The following is a 19,048-nucleotide window of genomic DNA, read 5'->3' as shown; positions in this document are numbered from 1 at the left end:
GATGATGCTGTGTATCTGGACAATGAGAAAGAAAGAGAAGAGTATGTCCTGAATGACATCGGGGTAATTTTTTATGGAGAGGTCAATGACATCAAGACCAGAAGCTGGAGCTATGGTCAGGTGAGCCACTTAAAATTTGTTATTGTCAAGGACATTTTTACTTCATATTTTTTGTCACATGTATCCCTGCAGGATCCCATATATCGATATTAGACAAGCACAATTTCCTGCTTTTTAGGATCTGAGACTCCAAGGCAGAGAGCCTAGGAGTAGGGACTCATAAAGACAGCTGCATAATTTATCAGCTGAAACCACATATCTCTGGGTATTACAGTGTTACAGAAATGAGAGATTCCATGAATAATGTGGCATTCTATTGAGAAATGCTTTCGCCACTTAGAACAGTGAAATCTCATTAGTTCAACCTGGCTTATAAAGAAAGGTATTTTGAAAGTGATGCAAAGAATACTGCAAGGGGTGTGCCCAATTCAAAGAAATAGCTTCTTTTTTTTTTTTTTAAGTGTTAGCCTAGGGTACTGCTAATTAGAAAAGAGAGTTATCATTTCATCAAAGGAAGGGCCACTGAGCTTTTACATAGAAAGATTTTATCAGCTGCAAGTTGATTGTCTAGACACAAAGTAGCAAATGGCATTTCTTTAAGATGTTCAGTCATTCAAACTATTTCAGTTTGGTATCTTTATCAATGGAGCAAATGAATGATATTTTACCAGTTTTCCATAAATAAATGCATGTCCTGTGATTTCAAAATGATTTTTAATTAGCGACACAAGAGGGGGCGAATGTCATTTCTCAGGAGTTTTGGCTGGGATGGCTGGAACTGTGCATCATTGTGCTGGGCATTCAGCAGGGAGTTTTCACAGAATCTGGTGGTCACAGGGTACTTTCTTGGCTCCGGATGCCTTGCTTTGACTTCCATATGGGATCTCCCTGTGTTCCTCACCCACTGCTCCAGTACCCGTGTTATCCTGCCTACCTGGCTTTGTGAACAGCTTCCCTGACTCCGGAGAATTACATGCCCAGTGCTCAGGCTTCCCCGCCTGCATTTCTAATGTCCTGCCAAGCTACAAGCTACGTTGGCACCCCCTGTTCTTGGATTCCTGCCTGACTCCCTGGTTTCAAGCCATGAGGAGGGCCTCAGTGACATGCAACCTTTGACTATACTGCCTACTGCCTGATGCCCTTGTCTTGGGTCCCCAATTTCTAGGCTTTAGCCTGGTGATTCTATTTATGGCCCAAATATGACAATCTATAGATAGCTAACAAGGGGAAAAGTCATCAAGGTGGGCAGCAAGGAGGTCTGGAAAAGTGTCCCAAGCCCAGTCAGGGCACTCTTTGCCAGCTTGCCTTTGGGTAGGCACCCTGGAGCACAGTCACTTGATTGTATCTTCTGCCACTCAAAGAGGCTATTGCTGTGTATCCTTTGGCCAGAATAAACAGCCAAGTGTGTTTACAGTGATGCAGGGAATCAATCCGTTCTATGACTATTTCCTTAACTCTCCAGTTAGTTGCTATCCTGCCCAGCAAATACAGCTGAGAGAAGCTGCTTAATAAGAACCAAAATACTGAGCTATTTGCATACCTGAAGAACTAGTGCAATTACCCATTACTGCATCCATCCTGTCAGTTTGGGATACACCCAGAGTGGGTATTCTAACTGGACTGAATAAAGAATTGTGTGGTAATTAGCCATTATGATTGTGGTTTCTGTCACAAGCACTTGGGTGGATAGCACACAAGGTTTCTCTATTCAGGAAAATCTCTTACTACAGTGAGGTACAGTATAGGTAAAATCTTCCTGTCTTGCTATTTGATCTTTATTCCTTTTTAAGAAAATTCTGGTATTGCCTGTGGCTAGCAGTTCTTTCTAAGGAGACTGAACTGGTACCAGACTCCTCCCTTGAAAGTGTAATCTACTTTCTGCAGCCTTCTGCCCTCTCCTTGATCCTGGGGTCCACCTTGTCTCAGAAGAGGGGAAACCTTACAGGGACAGTCACTATATGAGGTCTCCTACTATTTTGGGTGCAAACTAAGTAGTGTGAAGCACCTTCCTGTGATACACCTGAGAGCTCTTTATTTTCGAAATGCACGAGGATTCACATTACTTTCGAGGTCCTAAGACTCTGGCCTGACTTTGGTAAATGATTCATTCCTTCTTCTTGGGTACAGGAGCCAATATGTTGAAAGGACCTTCTAAATTGAATCATTTTCTGAAGAACTTCAAGTCAGCTTATGATCCCTGAGTATATCAACTCTCTAGTATTTCTGTTTATGTTTCTGGCTTGCTTTTATATTCTTATTCACTTTAATGAAAAACAAAAGAAGATGTCTCATTCCTTCTACTTTAATATTTCATACTAAAGATTATGGGAGATCACTATACAGGAAACACACATTTCTAAACATTAGGTTGTGGTTTCATGTTATTTTTCATCAGAATATTTTGCTTGCAGAGTGAACACTAGTTTCTCTTTGTTTTTCTTTCTCCAAATAGTTTGAAGATGGCATCCTGGACACTTGCCTGTATGTGATGGACAGAGCACAAATGGACCTCTCTGGAAGAGGGAATCCCATCAAAGTCAGCCGTGTGGGGTCTGCAATGGTAAGCAGCAATTACTGATACCTAAAATCTATTACACCTGTCATTTGCCTCAGTATATATGCCAGTTCATTAAGAGCTGCTGAAATGATGACTTACACTTAATAAACTTTCATTTGTAAGATTCTAGCTTCTGACACCCAGTTATAGCTCCTGGAATTTTCTGAGCTTATCATGTGCTATAAAACAAAATTATCGTCTCAATACTGTATGTTTCTTTGGCTTCAGAAAACAATGATAGATATAATGATACTGTAGACCAGTTATTCTTAAGAACCCCTTGCCTAGAGACTGAGGAGTGATCATGACAAAAATGTCAATGACTATAATCAAACAGTTGATCAACCAAACATCAAGGTGCACAGAAGATGTGCAAGGCACAGCTTTTCTCAATTTTCACCCTGATAGTAAGAGTGAAGAAATGAATGGCTACATCTCATCCTAACTCCTGTCACAAGGATGTGTCACTGTAGGGCTTTCTCACTTACGAAGTGGGTATTGATTCTTTGCAGGATCCTGTGTGGTAAGTAGGGCAGCCATTACTCATGCACTTTTACAAGTTAGGACACAGGGTAAGGACAGCTTTCAGTGACAAAGCCGCAGCTAGAACTCCGGTCTGCTGACTTCAAATCTAGACATTTTCTACCTTTCATGCCGCTCTCTGCAGGATATCCTAAAACAACTTTGAGAATGCAGAGATCTTGCAGTGGAACAACTTTCTGAGAAAGGAGATAGAACTCCCATGAGTGGGAAGGGTGGGCCAGGCATAGGACATGGATTAAATGGGATGTCCAGGACCCATGCAGTCCTGGATTATATCAATGTACCCAACATGGAGAGCCAGATGTTGGTACGGAGAAGTAGACCCAATCTGGCTGAAGAGTAGATTATTTCTGAAGAAATGTTAAACTGGGTGGTATTTCAAACAATCAAAGACTGAAAAAAAGAAATACTTATATTACCAATTTCCTTAAGTTTTCTAAGAAATCCTCTTTTTGAAAGAATGTTATGTTTGAGTTTGGTTTGTATATTCTTTTGAGCTAAATGAAATCAATATTGTTAATATAAAAATATTAGACTGAATGATATGAAATATAATTTCTGGTTAGCTTTTAAGAATGGTGGCTTCTCTTTTATTAATAACTAAGCTACATGTGAATTTAAGAAACAGCAGAGCATAAAAAGTAAAAGTAGAAACCAACATGTAAAGGCAGTTTTGTTTCCTATGCATTTACATTCCATAATGGGAAGCCAATGAATTCCAAAGATTTGGGGGAATGTTGAATTTGGGAAATGTTTACCAAAGTGTCATGACCGTTTATAACAAACGTATATTAGACCTGCATCTGATCACTATTTTTACTGTTTCGCCCACAAGATTTCTCTTTTTCTTCTTTGAAGTTACCATAACAATTTTGCAGTAAGAAAGGAAGCAACAGCTAGCAGTGGTTAAATTTAAATTAATTCCTTCTTAAGCATTCTAAAATGGCACACTCATCAGCACAAGCTTACTCACACACTGTGTGTACTTTTACGCACCCAGAAGTCAGAAATCACTGCCTAACAGAAGCCAGTGCAAAAGAGAAGCAGACAGGAAGCAGTTAACCTAATGTGTCTGTCGTGGCAGCTGGCTAAGCGGAAGCTGTTAATTATTGAATAAGCACACACACTCCTAATGCAAATTGCCCTGAGATTTTATTAATCATATAAAGCCTATGAAGTTCTAAGTTTGAAAATTTATATCCCAGTTAAAAGATTTAAAACTAGACAGAGAAAATCCATTTGGAAAACGGTTTGGTTTTATTTTTGGAGGGGGAGAATTTGGGTGTTAAGGGGTAGAGGTCCTGACCTGAGACATTTTGAGCAATATTTCTATTTCCATCACACCCTTGTTTATATATACAAAATGTTCAATGGTTTTCAAAAACACTTTCACCTCTATTAGCTCCTTTAAACCTTAGAATACCTCTGTGAATCTTTCCAAAATCTGTTCCATTTTAATAATTTTAAAAGCTAAAATACTGAGCCTCCAAAAATCAATTTAAAAAATGACACAGAGGAAAAATCAAGTGTTCTTTGGTCATTCAGGCAGATACTCTCCCGTTCACAAATCCTGGAAATCTATCATGAAATTTCTGAATGCAGTTAAACAAAGAACAAAGACAAAAAAAATCTTTAAATTTCTCAATGAATGATTTGACTTTATTAGTATGAAAAGATGTGCCTGGAGAGCCCACAAGAAAATGTTCTGAAGTTGTGGACTCTTAGCCAGAACCCTGTTGCAGGGCGACAGAGCTGTGTGTGTTTTCTCAGGGGCTGGGCCCAGGCCTCACAGGTAAAACAGAGGCTGGTGCAGAGTTGTTCTGAATTCCTCTCAAATACCTCCCAGCCTGGTCATAGAGGCCAGAAATCCCATTCGCAGGTTGCAAATGCCAGAGCAGCGGTATAGGTGGCATGTGGACTCTCCAGAAGAAATAGCATATAGACCTCAGTTCACCCCCAGGTGAGAGTGAAGGAAGGCAGAACTTTCCTGAGGGCACTTGCTGCTGGGAAACAGTGAGGATGAGCAGACCGGTCTTTGCTGGGTATCTGGAGAGAGTGGAGCTGGGTGGGGACAAGATGCAGAGCACACGACTGGGGCCCCAAAGACAAATTTGCTTACTGTGGTCAAGGACAAGTCTAGCACTGAAGGTTGGCAAGGAGTTTTCAGGAAACAGGTGGGTGCATGTTGAAAAAAGCACCGATAACCCAAATTGTGCAAACTTTCAATCATAATAAGAATCTGAATTTGGGCCAGGAACGGTGGCTCACGCCTGTAATCCCAGCACTTTGGGAGGCCGAGGTGGGCAGATCACCTGAGGTCAGGAGTTCAAGACCAGCCTGACCAACATGGAGAAACCCTATCTCTACTGAAAATACAAAAAGTTAGCCAGGCATGGTGATGCATGCCTGTAATTCCAGTTACTCAGAAGGCTGAGGCAGGAGAATTGCTCGAACCCGGGAGGCAGAGGTTGTGGTGAGCTGTGATCACACCATTGCACTCAAGAGTAAAACTCCATCTCAAAAGGATTTTAAGTGCACAATCCCCAGATAAAAATACTTATTGTTCAGTATATTTATATTTATTGTATGTGACCTTGGGTAATTGTTTGTTGTAGAAGGTTGTCCTGTGTAGAATGTTTAACGACATCCCTGTCTTCTACCTGGGGGAGGCAAGTTGTCATAACTGTTCCCTTACCAGTTGTGACAACTCAAACTGATTCCACATATTACCAAATGTCTACTGGGGGTAAAAATCACCCTTAGTGAGGACCACAGCACTAAACCCCTCTGTGACTCAGTTTCTCCACCTATGGAATGTAAGTAACACTCTCTTCTCACCTGCATAGCGAATCTGTCTTCCTAACTCACTCAAAACCTGCTGGTTTTCATCCTTGACTGAAAATAAAGTGAAGGCAGCATCATATGGGAAGCGACTCAGCTCGTGTCGAGGGATTGGACCTTGATTCTGGTTGTGCTATTAACTTACTATGTGACCCAGGGTAAATAACTCACCTCTGCTGGCCTCGCATCTTTGTCTTTAAAGTGAAATTTTGTCTCTGTACTCAAACCACATTGGCAGCAAGAATATTCTTTTATTCTTCAAAATAGTGCTCTCCCTTCTTCTATTTTTTCCTTTATACATTCAGTAACTTCCCTTGTTCTTATATTGAGTTGCTGTTATTTCACTTTGATGTAAAAGTAGGAAAAGTTATGACAATCTGGACAGCCTGGGGCTACTGGAGTTTCCCAGGAGAAAGCAAGTCCAAAATCCTGTATTCTCATCATCTAGAGATTAGGCCTGAGATGTTATAACCTTACATAAGCTAACTTTTGCTTAGGCTCCTTTAAATACTGAGTGGTGCATTTTACCAAGCTATACTGCAGATTGATTTAAGAGAGAAAAGAAAAAAAAGAGAAGCAATTAGAAAAAATGAAGAAACTTGCCCACAGTTATTCTTCTCCCTTTAAATTGCATTGCTTGATTGCTGCTTTCTTTCCAATGCATTTCTGATGTGACAGTTCCCACCAGGAAAATTGTCAGAGAAAGCTAAGGAGAATGCTTAACTTTGTGCCATCCGAACACTTACTTCCCTCACATGGCATTAATAAAGCATTCTATTGCTAGCCCCAAGTTTCTGTGAATAAGCCAGACATGGACTCTGAGCCCTGAGTCAGACTATCAAAGAAGGTGGGCCGTGACATATTGTGACAAGGGCAGCATGGTTCTGGGGAAAAGGGAAGGCTGTGCAACCACCTGGCATTACTGCGGCGTGGTTACCTGTCTATGCCTGTTCCTGCCTCCCGACTGATAGGATCTGGCAGCAACTATGGGCAGAGAATTTCCCCCAAGGAGATGCAGCTGCTTCTGCAAAGGCTGCTGCTACTGCAGATAACGGCTCGTTATTCACTGTGACACACCTACATGTACCACCTCCATCCATATTTGCTCCAGTGGGTCAAGGCATTACCAGTGGAGGATCTGTGTTGAAACACATGCTGAACCAGCGTGTGCAATGGGGAGGACTCTCCAAGAGTCTTCTGGGTGAGGAAGCAGAAGCCCTTGGAAGTGGTGTCCCTCACTCAAAGTCACACAGCAAATAAGTGGCTGAGCTGAAACCAGATATGGTCCTTACTCTCAGATCATATTACCTTAGAGGGCCACTATCAACACATTATTGCCAATAACACAATAATTATGTCAGATTGAGTTGCCATCTCCTAGAAAAGAACAGAGCCCCAAGGGAATGGAGCCCAGATGAGGCAAATTATTGAAAATGGGGAATAAGTGAAGAAAGGTATCAATCAGAGGATTCTAAATAGCCATAGGCACTGGGGCCCTGGAGAATGAGCTTCCAAAGACAATCAGGTACCAAATATGATATGATAATGGTGGTGGTGTTTGGTGGCGGTGGTGATAGAGGTAGTGATGATGGTGGTGGTGACGGTGGTGGTGGTGATAGTGATTATGATAATAACGGTGGTGATGGTAGGGTGATTATGGTGGTGATAGTGATGATGATGGTGATGGTAGTGGTGGTGGAGATGGTGATGATGATGGTGGTGGTGATGGTAGGAGTGATGGTGGTGGTAGTGATGGTGGTAGTGGTGGTGATGGTGGTAATGTGGTGGTGGTGGTGATTTATGGTGGTGGTGATAGTGGTGGTGGTGGTGGTGGTGGTAAAACACTCAGTATTTACTCATTTGTTCGACAAATGTTTATGGCAATCTACCTGTCTGAACACTGGAGTACTATTGTGAACAAAATTAAGTTTCTGCCTTCACAGAGCTTACAGTCTAACAGAGAACACAGACTAGTACATAGAAAATTTTAGCTCAGCATGGCAAATTCTCTGATGGAAATAAGCATAGGGTTGTATGGGAAAGCAAATCTCTCAAATGTAGCTCAAAGGTTTCCCAGGACTAAACATTGGATCAAAAGATAGAAGAATGTCTGAGGTCCCACAGTAATAACTAACCATGCTATTATTTGAAGAAACCCTTTCTCCATGGTGGAAATTATATACAAACAGCTAGTCACCATAAGCACTGAAGAAAAATGTAGTAGGGGGTTATTTGCTCTTCTGGGGGCTTGTTTGTTTTGCAATTCAGAAAACTAAGGTTGACACAACTGAAGTTTATTCCATAGGATCTCAACATTTACAGTTACTTGATCCATGGTATTCTGATTCAGTTGTAGTAAGAAAAAAGGTAATATTAATGAGAAAATTAGGAAGATAGGAGGAGAGAAAAAAACGTCAATATAGTTACATATTTTTAAATTTCAGTGTTTGTACTGCTGCCATCCTGGACTTTCCAGCTTCCCTTGAGATGTACGCATTTATTTTTAACCCTGGCCTTTTGCTAATATCGAACCACAATGCCATCATTAATCCCCATTAATACTTTGCTCTGACTATGCCTTTTGGGAACTAACTCATGACTAAACTTTTTTAACCAATCGATGTTCGATGTACTCTTTAGCATTGTAAAAAAATCTTGAACTTCAGCTAGTAAATCAAACTGACCACAATTCGGAGTAGGTCCTGGATTTTTCTAGGACGCAGTACAAGATGAATGACTGTAGACCTTTGAGATGAAATGGACTTTAGTGCATCCGATCCTCATGCATCTGTGATCCTACAGATAAACAGAAAATAAAGTTATTTTCCCTTTGTCCATCTTTTCCTCCCCTTCTTTTTGTCCCAGTATTTAGAAAGATTTTTTTCTTTCCATGCATGAAAAAGAGAGCAATGACATAACTACTTTTATATCTTGCCAAGCAACTCCTCAAGGGGTTTACTATAAAACCATGTTTTGTTCATTTTCTTTCAATTGTTTACTTGCTCATCTTATAGGAAGCTTCACGTTGAGCAAACCTCTTCATGCAACAAACCTTAATTATAAATATTCAGATTACATTTAAAAGTTCACTTTGATTAGAAATTTCACACCTGAGTCATCCCAAATGAACTGTAAAGACAGAAATAAATATATAAAGTTTGTATTTATTTCTAAAGTTTATTCCTTGATCATACAGACCAGTCACAATGTACTTTCGTAACAGTTTTATTAAGAAAAATTTTAATTACAAAGCAATATCTAACCCATCCTTTGGTTTATAAAGCAGCTTAAACCTCTTTTTTTGGAGTGAACGGTCGTAGATACATCTGAGGACCCAGGTGCTCAATGGGCATTGTCCTTGGCATTTCTAAATCACCAAGGAACTTTTTCACATTTACCCATATGGATTTTAATTTTTGAAAAAGTTCCTCTATCAAAACAAATCATGATTATGTAATAATACCTGTTACCCCATTCTTGTGTCAGATTTATATAACTGCCAATGGGAACTTCTAATGATGGTGGTGGTGGTGGTGGTAATCATCTCTACCAGATAATGAGTATGACCACACTGAATATGATTCGGTGTCACTTTGTGGGGGTAAAGATACAACTTCCATCTGGTCTTTTCTAAAAGCGACAACAGCATACCTGCATTACTAACCCGCAGATGCCTAGAGGTCAAAATTCCCCAGGTGGTGACCACTGCCAGATGTAGGTTCCATCATGGACTCGAGTCTCCATCCAGAGCTTCTGGGTCTCCAACCCTATCAGCTTTTATTTAAAAGTGTTATTGTCTCTTTCTATGATTCATATCAGGAATGAAATTTCTCAGTTTGGAACAGCAGAAAAAGGCAGAAGCCTCCGGTGTTCCTTGCAACCTTTCCAATTGTAACGCATATCAATTAGTAGGAGCTCTCAGGGTGACAACTTTGGGAGAATCCACTGATTTATATTAATGAAGAGCGTTACTGTAGTCCAACAGAGTAAAGTACTAAATTACCAACTCTAAAAAGATTTTTTAGAAAACCATTAAAGTTAAAGTCAAGGTATTTCTAAGAATGAAAGTCGTTTCTATGATTCTGAAATGACCCAGGGAATTCAATGATGAATGACAGGTACAGACTCAAAGCAATTCTCTAATGTATTGAAAGTAAACAATACCATAAGGTCACATTATTCACCAGGGATTTTCATTTCTGTTCGTTGAAGATTTTTAAAAAATTGACAAATATATTGGAAGCCAGTGGGAAAATAGAATTTATCTAACAGAAAGTATCTTCATAGCCAATTTTGAGAAATTGCATAAATCCATTCCATAAATAACCAAAGTGCAGGTGGAGAGACTGAGGCATCAGGAAGTTAAGTAACTTTATCCAAGGTTGCTGGTAGCACTGGGGGTGGGTCATGGGTTGCCTGGCCCCACTAATTCACACACAATGTTCTATTTCCCCTGGATTTGTCCTCTGTCTGTCCTCTCTCCAGGTCACATGAGCTCCTTGGATACAGATATAATGCCTTTTACATGCCCTGTCTGATTCAATCCTTCTCTTTCAGGTGGGGGCAGTGGGGGGACGATGAACTGCTCAGACATTATCTTTTTTCTCTTATGGTAAAAGCCAGCAGTGTAATGAAGTTTCCATTTGTGGTCAAACAGCTTGGTTTCTCAATTATTAAGCTTACATTTCTTATGCCTCTTCACCCCATATTTTTGGAGAAAAACAGACATTTATTACAAGGCATCTCTCGAATGTGATAATCATGGGCAATCTAAATGTCTGCTTTCCCTGAATTGCTTCCTGGAATGAGGTTTCAATGCTGCAGCTATTCTGTAATCACACAGGCTATTTCTGAAGCACAGGGATGCTTTACAGCACTCCCTCCAAGCTGAGCGGTTGGTGCTGTTCTCGTCTCCTGGGGCCAGCATCCCCAGGATAGATGGATAGCAAAGGAGCAAAGCAAAGCCAGCTCAGCCCTTTAGGATATGCACAGCTTCATGCACCTTGGGTTCCCTTCATACCCTCTTTCTTTCCCCTCTCTCCTCCTGTGACATCCTTCCCTTTTTCCTCCTCCTGCTCTGCATTCTTCCCTCTCTCATACGTCCATTCCTTTAATTCAGATATTTTTGGAGGCCTGTTCTGTACCAGCTCTACACCATGCAGCAGTGGTATGGCAATGAAAACAGCAGGCCACACTTGGAGACCTTGAAATCTCAGTTTCTCTCTCTCAGTCCACATTTGCTTATTTCTCTCATTATTGTCAATTAGTAAAATATGTTTTGGCCAAATGAGCATCCTCAGTAACTAAGAGAGACAAGGTTAATAATTTCCTGTGGTCATAGTTATCATGAAAAATGAGTCTAATTACCCACCCCTATCAGAGCTTGGGTCATATATATACCAAAGGACATTCATATATCGGTAGTTATATGCTTCATACTATTCATTACAGTTAGTTACAGGGTTTTTTTTAATTGAAGTAAAATTTACATACAGTAAAAAATCACGGATATTAAATGCACAATTCAATGACTTTTGATTGGGGTAATCACCACCCCAATCAAAATATAGACATTTCCACAAGCTCGGAAGTTTCCCTCATGCTTCTTCCAGTCAATCCCTACCTCATTAGGTAGCTACTATTCTGATTTCTTGCAATGGGTTACATTTGTCTATTCTTAAACTTTACATAAATGGATTCAGACAGTAGAAATAGGGCTGGCTTCTCTTACTCCATCAACTGTTGCATGTGTTTTCAATGCTTTCCTTACCATTACTAAGAAGTATTTGATTGCATTGTGTATCACAGTTTGTCTGTCCATTCACCTATTGATGCATGTTTAAGATGTTTCCAATTTGAAGCTATTATGAATACAGTTACTATAAACATTCTTGTACAAGTGTTTTTGTGTATGTGTTTTCATATATCTGGAATAAATAGCTAAAGAGAGCATGCCTAGATCAGAAAGTATGTATATATTTAACTTTATAAGAATTGGCTAGTTTTCCAAAGCAGCTCTACGGTTTTACACTCCTGCCAGCAACATATGAGAGTTCCAGTTTCTCCACAGCTTCACCTATTCTTGATGTCTTGAACCTTTTTAATTTTACACAATCAAATGGGTATATAGTGGCATTTCATTGTAGTTTTAATTTTCATTTCCCTGATGGCTAATGATGTTGAGCATCTTTTAATACATTTATTGGCTATATATATATATATATATATATATGTATATGCAGCATGTTTTCAAGTCTACTGATTTTCTTATTGGGTCATTTGTACTTTTATTATTAAGTTATAGTTGCTCTGTGTATATACCTCTCATTTGTCAGATATGTGTAGAACATATTTTCCCCAAACTATGGCTTGTAGTTATATTTTATAAATGCCATATTTTAAGTAACAAAAGTTTTTAAATTTTATAAAATCAAATTTCTTCATTGTTCTTTAATAGTCATCCCCAGTAAATGTTCTTTCCACATGAAGACTTTCACATGAATCACTATTTGCCCATGTTTGCCACTATTTCTCCTATGTTTTATTTTTGAAGCTTTATAATTTGAACTTTTACATTGTGATCTATGATCCATCTTGAGTTACCTTTTGGTGTTGTGTGAGGTAGGGATCAAATCTTATTTTTTCCAAATTTATCCATTTGTTCCACCAGCATTTGTTGAAAAGACTGTTGGAAAGGCTTTCATTCGTTGCAAAGAGTTTCTTTGTTGAAAAGACTGTCATTTTCTTCATTGAATTGCTTTGGTGACTTTGTCGGAAATCAAATGTCTACATGAGTATGGATCTATTTCTAGACTCCCTTTTCTGTTTCATTAGTTTATATGTATGTCCTTATGACAATACCATGCTGCCTTTTTTACTGCTTTCCTCTAGTAAACCTTCAAATCAGGTAGTCATTCATTTTTGTTCTTCTTTTTCAATATTATGTTTAATTATTCTAGATCCTTTGTATTGCTATGTAAATTTTGGAAACAACTTTACAGCTTTAATGAAGTGCCTATTGGCATTCTAACTGTCCCATTGTCTTGATCTATTAAAGAAGTATTAAAATGTAGCCTATAGCCATCTTCCAGTGATAGCACATCCATTCATTCAACAGAACTTATTGAGTTCCCACTCTGTGCTAGCCCTGGGAATATAAAGTCAAAACAGCATAGTGCCTTCCTTCCTTCTGTGAACATAAAGTCTGGTAAAAGAACAAGGACAGTCTAACCAATGACACAATACAATGTGATAAATGGATAGTACTATGCAAAGAGTACTATGTGATCAAAGAGTAAGGACATCCAAATCAAGGTGATAAGTAAAGATTCCCAGAGTGAAACCAGCTGAGTTTTAAAGGATCAATAGGGCACCAGGTAAAGAAGAGGTTTGAGTGTGGATGGACATTCCAGGGAGCGAGAATAACATTTCCAGCAACAACAAGGCAGAAAACAGCTTGTTATTAAGCAAACCACTATGAAAAACCAAAGACATGGTAGATGATTTTCCTTTCCTTTCGACCAAGTATGTGACCCTGGCTGTTGTTAAGTGCCATAAAAGCCCAGAAGAAAATCAAGGATGAGGAGCCAGGCAAGGGAAGAAATAGAATTGCTGCTACCCTATTTCTTTTTTCTTGTGCATTTTCTGGGATGCCTGCCCATGGAATAACCTGAGTACTTGACCTTCAGCTCATCTCCCTTCCTATCCTTACAACATAACTTGGCAAATGGTGGAGCAGGCACAAAAACAGATCTCTACATTCCCAGAACTGTGACCTTTTAAATTTTATTTTTTAGAACAATTTTTTCAAATAGCAATTGAATCCGAATACATAAAAGAGAAAAAGCAGAGCAGCTATTATTAAAGAAAGGTGGTGACTGCAGCCTTGACTATCAACATTCAGTTCTCACCTGCCCCACCCCACAACACCATAACTACTGAGTTTCTTTTGCAAAACCCTAGCATGTCATGAAGCACAATTTGACATCCACCACACCACTTCCACCTGTGATTAAGTCTGGTCACCACCACACTGTAGCTGGGGATTTGTGGTTCACAAAACCTGGAAATGATTTTCTACAGGAAATAATTCTTCTCCTTGCCAAATTTAACGCTAGGCCTTTGATGTTAGTTCGTGTTACTCAACATCAAAATTCATTTCCAATGGTCTTTGAGAAACTATTGTGGACAAAATTAGGTATAAGACTATTTTCCAAAAGAGTTATGGAAATCCTAGCCTTTATGAGGACATAACTTTTAACAATGAAATTTAATGGAATATGATAGGTTTATAACAGAGAAAAGTCATTTCATCATAGCCATATAAAATGCACACAGAGGAGAAAAGTACCCTTGCATATTTTTTTAAAAAGCAGAAAGAAATAGTAACTATACAAAATGTAAAGGTCTGCGCTACAGGAAATTGAAGAATCAAGAAATGTCACATTTCTTTATTTTTCAGTATCAAGTTAGAATCTGCTCACATTCCAATGACCAAAATTAAACAGAAGTCCAGTACGGGTCATGTTTTAAGGCTATTTCTATTCTTTGAATTATACAGGAGAAATAGTTTTTAAATCATAGATAATATTATACTATAGATGCTGGTTTAATTTAAAAGTCTTCACTGATTTTCACAGCTTTATTGAGATATAGTTGACAATAAAATGTGCATACTTAATGTACAATTGGATAATGTTGACATGTATATGTACCCATGAAATGAACACTAAAATCAAAATAATGAATATATCCATTGCCCCCAGAAGTTTCCTTATTGTAATTTCTTCCTTAAACCACTCCCTGCTTTGTGTACCATCCCCCATCACTGCTCAGCCTTCTGTCATTATACATTGATTTGTGTTTTCTAGACTTTTACACAAATATAATCATGCAGTATGTACTCCTTGTGAGGCTTCTTTTATGCTTCCTTACTGTATTCTGAGCTTCATCCATGCTATTTTTTGTTTCAGTAGTTCATTCCTCTTTATTGCTGAGTAGTAGTGTTTCATTGTATGGATGAATCACTATTTGCCCATGTATTTACTTGTGGATGGACATTTAGGCCATTTTCCGTTTTTGCCTCTTACAAATAAAGCCAGAAACTTTAGCTTGGAAGACTTTAGTAAAAGTCTTTGTATAGACATAAGCTTTTATTTCTCTTAGGTAAATACCTAGGAGTGAGGTGGCTGGGTCATAAGCTAAACATAGGTTTAATTTTTAAGAAACTACCAAACTGTTTCCTGAATTGGATGGGCATTTTACATTCCCACCAGCAGCATATGAGAGTCTCAAGTGTTCCATATCCTCCCAGACACTTCATATGATCAGTCTTTTTAATCTTAGACTTTTAAATAGATGTCCAATGTTACCTTGCTGTGGTTTTGATTTGCATTTCCTTAATGGCTGATGATACTGAGCATCTTTTGCTGTGATTGGCCACCCGCGTATTTTCTTTGATGGAATATCTGTTCCAATATTTTTCTCTTGTTTTAAGGTTGTGTTTGTTTTCTTACTATTGAGTTTCAAGGGTTCTTTACATATTCTGGATACAAGTTTTTTTTTTTTTTTAATCAGATAAAGGATTTACGAATATCTTCTTCCACTCTAGTTTTATTTTTTCATTCTCTTCACAGGGCCTTTCAAAGAGCAAAAGTTCTTGATTTTTATGCAGTCTGATTTACAAATTTTTTTATGGATCATGCTTTTCATATTTTATCTAAGGAAACTGCCTAACCTAAGATCACACAATTTTCTCCTTTGCTTCCTTTTAGAAGTTTTATAACTCTAGGTTTTATATTTAGGTCTAAGGTTCATTTTGAGTTAATTTTTACATATGGTGCAAGGTATGAATCAAAGCTCATATTTTTGCATAGGAATATCCAATTGATGCCACCCCATTTTTTGAAATGATTATCCTTTATCCATAAAATTTCCTTTGCAACTTTATCACAAATTAGTTAACTGTATTTGTGTGAGTCTATTTCTGTGTTCTCTATTGTGTTACATTGATCTGTTTGTATTTACACCAAATGGTATCATGCTACTTAATTTAAAAGTATTACATATAATTGTACCCAAATTCTATTTAATTTTATGTTTTATTAAATTTTACTTTAATAGGAAAGAAATTAAATTGCAACAGAAGAAATTATTAAACTTCAAATAAATATTTCTTCACTACAAGAGATATCATTTCTTAACAGGTCTCCCTAAGGTTATTAAAAACTATAAAAACCATTAAAAGAATAAAGTAATTATGTACTTTTAAATTATACTTTAATGTTAGATGGTATCAATTAACTGAGAGACCAACACACTAAAACATTACCATTTTCACTGTTCCTCTCCTCTTTCTCCTATCTTTTTTCTTAGGATGATTATTGTTTTTATATTATCAAGTTTTAAAATTCATCTGTAACTGTAAATCCCAAAGATGCTTAACTTATATAGAGTTTTCTCACCCCTGAATCTGTTATCACAGAGTCTCTGTTCCTGGGTTCTTTGTTTGACTCAGCCCCTAATTATTTTGATATCACTTTCAAGTATTAATAGTTTGGTTATGATAGGTACCATATTCCCTGAAGTACTTCATGTTTGACAATGTGTGTAAAAGGGGGCTGAATGCTTGATTTGATGCTCCACTTGGTCACTGTTGATGTAGAGAAGAGCTAATGATTTGTGTACATTAATCTTGTATCTAGAAACTTTGCTGAATTCTTTTATCAGTCCTAGGAGCTTTCTGGAGGAGTCCTTGGGGTTTTCAAGGTAAACAATCATATCGTCAGCAAACAGTGACAGTTTGACTTCCTCTTTACCTATTTGGATGTCCTTTATTTCTTTCTCTTATCTTATTGCTCTGGCTAGGACTTCCAGTACTATGTTGAAGAGGAGTGGTGACAGTGGGACTCCTTGTCTTATTCCAGTTCTCAGAGGAAATGGCTTTCAACATTTCCTCATTCAGTATTATGTTGGCTGTGGGTTTGTCAGAGATGGCTTTTATTACATTAAGGTATGTCCCTTGTATGCTGATTTTGCTGAGATTTTTAACGATAAAGCAATGTTGGATTTTGTTGAATGCTTTTTCTGAATCTATTGAGATGATCATGTGATTTTTGTTTTTAATTCTGTTTATGTGGTGTATCACATTTATTGACTTGTGTATGTTAAACCATGTCCACATTCCTGTTATGAAACCCACTTGATCATGGTGGATTATCTTTTTGATATGTTGTTGGATTCAGTTAGCTAGTATTTTGTGAAAGATTTTAGCATCTGTGTTCATCAAAGATATTGGTCTGTAGTTTTCTTTTTTGGTTATATCCTTTCCTGGTTTTTGTATTAGGGTGATGCTGGCTTCATAGAATGAATTTGGGAGGGTTCCTTCTTTCTCTATCTTGTGGAATAGTGTCAAAAGGATTGGTACCAATTCTTCCTTGAATGTCTGGTAGAATTCTCCTGTGAATCCGTCTGTTCCTGGACATTTTTTTGTTGATAAGTTTTTAATTACCATTTCAATCTCACTGCTTGTTATTGGTCTGTTCAGGATATCTAATTCTTCCTGACTTAAGCTAGGAGGGTTGTATTCTTCCAGGAATTTATCTGCCTTTTCTAGATTTTATAGTTTATGTGCATTAAGGTGTTCATAGTAGCCTTGAATGATCTTTTGTATTTCAGTGGTGTCAGTTGTAATATCTCCTGTTTCATTTCTTAGTGAGGTTATTTGGATTTTCTCTCTTTTTGGTTAATTTTGCTAATGATCTATCAATTTTATTTATCTTTTTAAATAACCAGCTTTTTGTTTCATTTATCTCTTGTATTTTTGTTTGTTTCAATTTTGTTTAGTTCTGCTCTGATCTTGGTTATTTCTTTTCTTCTGCTGGGTTAGGGTTTTGTTTGTTCTTGTTTCTCCAGTTCCTTGAGGTGTAACCTTAGAATGTCAGTTTGCGCTCCTTTGGTCTTTTTTATGTAGGCCTTTAGGTCTATGAACTTTCCTCCTAGCACTGCCTTTGCTGTATCCCAGAGGCTTTGATAAGTTGTGTCATTATTGTCATTCAGTTCAAAGAATTCTTTAATTTTCATCTTGATTTTGTTTTTGACCCAATGCTCATTCAGGAGCAGGTTACTTAATTTCCATGTATTTGCATGGTTTTGAAGGTTTCTTTTAGAATTGCTTTCCAGTTTTATTTCACTGTGGTCTGAGAGATGGCTTGATATAATTCCAATTTTCTTACATTTATTGAAGCACATTTTATGGCTTATTGTATGGTCTATCTTGGAGAAAGTTTTATGCACTGTTGATTACAATGTGTGTTCTGTGGTTGTTGGATAAAGTGTTCTGTATATATCTGCTAAGTCCATTTGTTCCAAGGTATAGTTTAAATCTATTGTTTCTTTGTTGACTTTCTGTCTTGATGACCTGTCTAGTGCTGTCAGTGGAGTACTGAAGTCTCCCACTACTATTGTCTTACTGTCTATCTCATTTCTTAGGTCTATTTGTTATTGTTTTATAAATTTGGGAACTTGAGTGTTCAGTGCACATTTGTTTAGGATTGTGATATTTTCCTGTTGGACAAGGCCTTTTACCATTATATAATGTCCCTCTTTGTCTCGTTTAACTGCTCTTGCTTTAAAGTTTGTTTTGTCTGATATAAGAATAGCTACCCCTGCTCGCTTTTGGTGTCCATTTGCATGAAACACCTTTTTCCACCCCTTTACTCTAAGTTTATGTGAGTCCTTATGTGTTAGGTGAGTTTCCTGAAGGCAGCTGACAGTTGGTTGGTGAGTTCTTATCCATTCTTCAGTTCTGTATCTTTTAAATATAGCATTTAGGCCATTTACATTCAATGTTAGTGTTGAAATGTGAGGTACCATTGCATTCATCATGCTCTTTGTTGCCTGTGTACTTTGGTTTTTTGGTTTTTTTGTTTTTTTGTTTTTGCTTTCTAACTTGCATTTTTGTTTTATAGGTCCTGTGTGCTTTATGCTTTAAAGAAGTTCTGTTTTGATGTGTTTCCAGGATTTGCTTCAAGATTTAGAGCTCCTTTT

At 37.8% G+C, this 19,048-nt stretch overlaps 1 protein-coding gene across 1 annotated transcript in view; it reads left to right on the top strand.

Annotated features, from left to right (window-relative positions):
* F13A1 (coagulation factor XIII A chain) overlaps positions 1-19,048 on the top strand; it is a 418,063-nt gene that overhangs the window by 309,126 nt on the left and 89,889 nt on the right. Inside the window, exons 7-8 of the mRNA XM_009450449.5 lie at positions 2-120; positions 2,513-2,620. Of these exons, the coding sequence (XP_009448724.2) occupies positions 2-120; positions 2,513-2,620 (227 nt within the window). The remainder of the gene's footprint in view (position 1; positions 121-2,512; positions 2,621-19,048) is intronic.

This window comes from Pan troglodytes, chromosome 5 (genome assembly GCF_028858775.2).
Source record: "Pan troglodytes isolate AG18354 chromosome 5, NHGRI_mPanTro3-v2.0_pri, whole genome shotgun sequence".
NCBI lineage: Eukaryota > Metazoa > Chordata > Mammalia > Primates > Hominidae > Pan > Pan troglodytes.
Note: the sequence above shows the minus strand (reverse complement) of the source record. Positions and strands in the feature narration are given on the sequence as shown.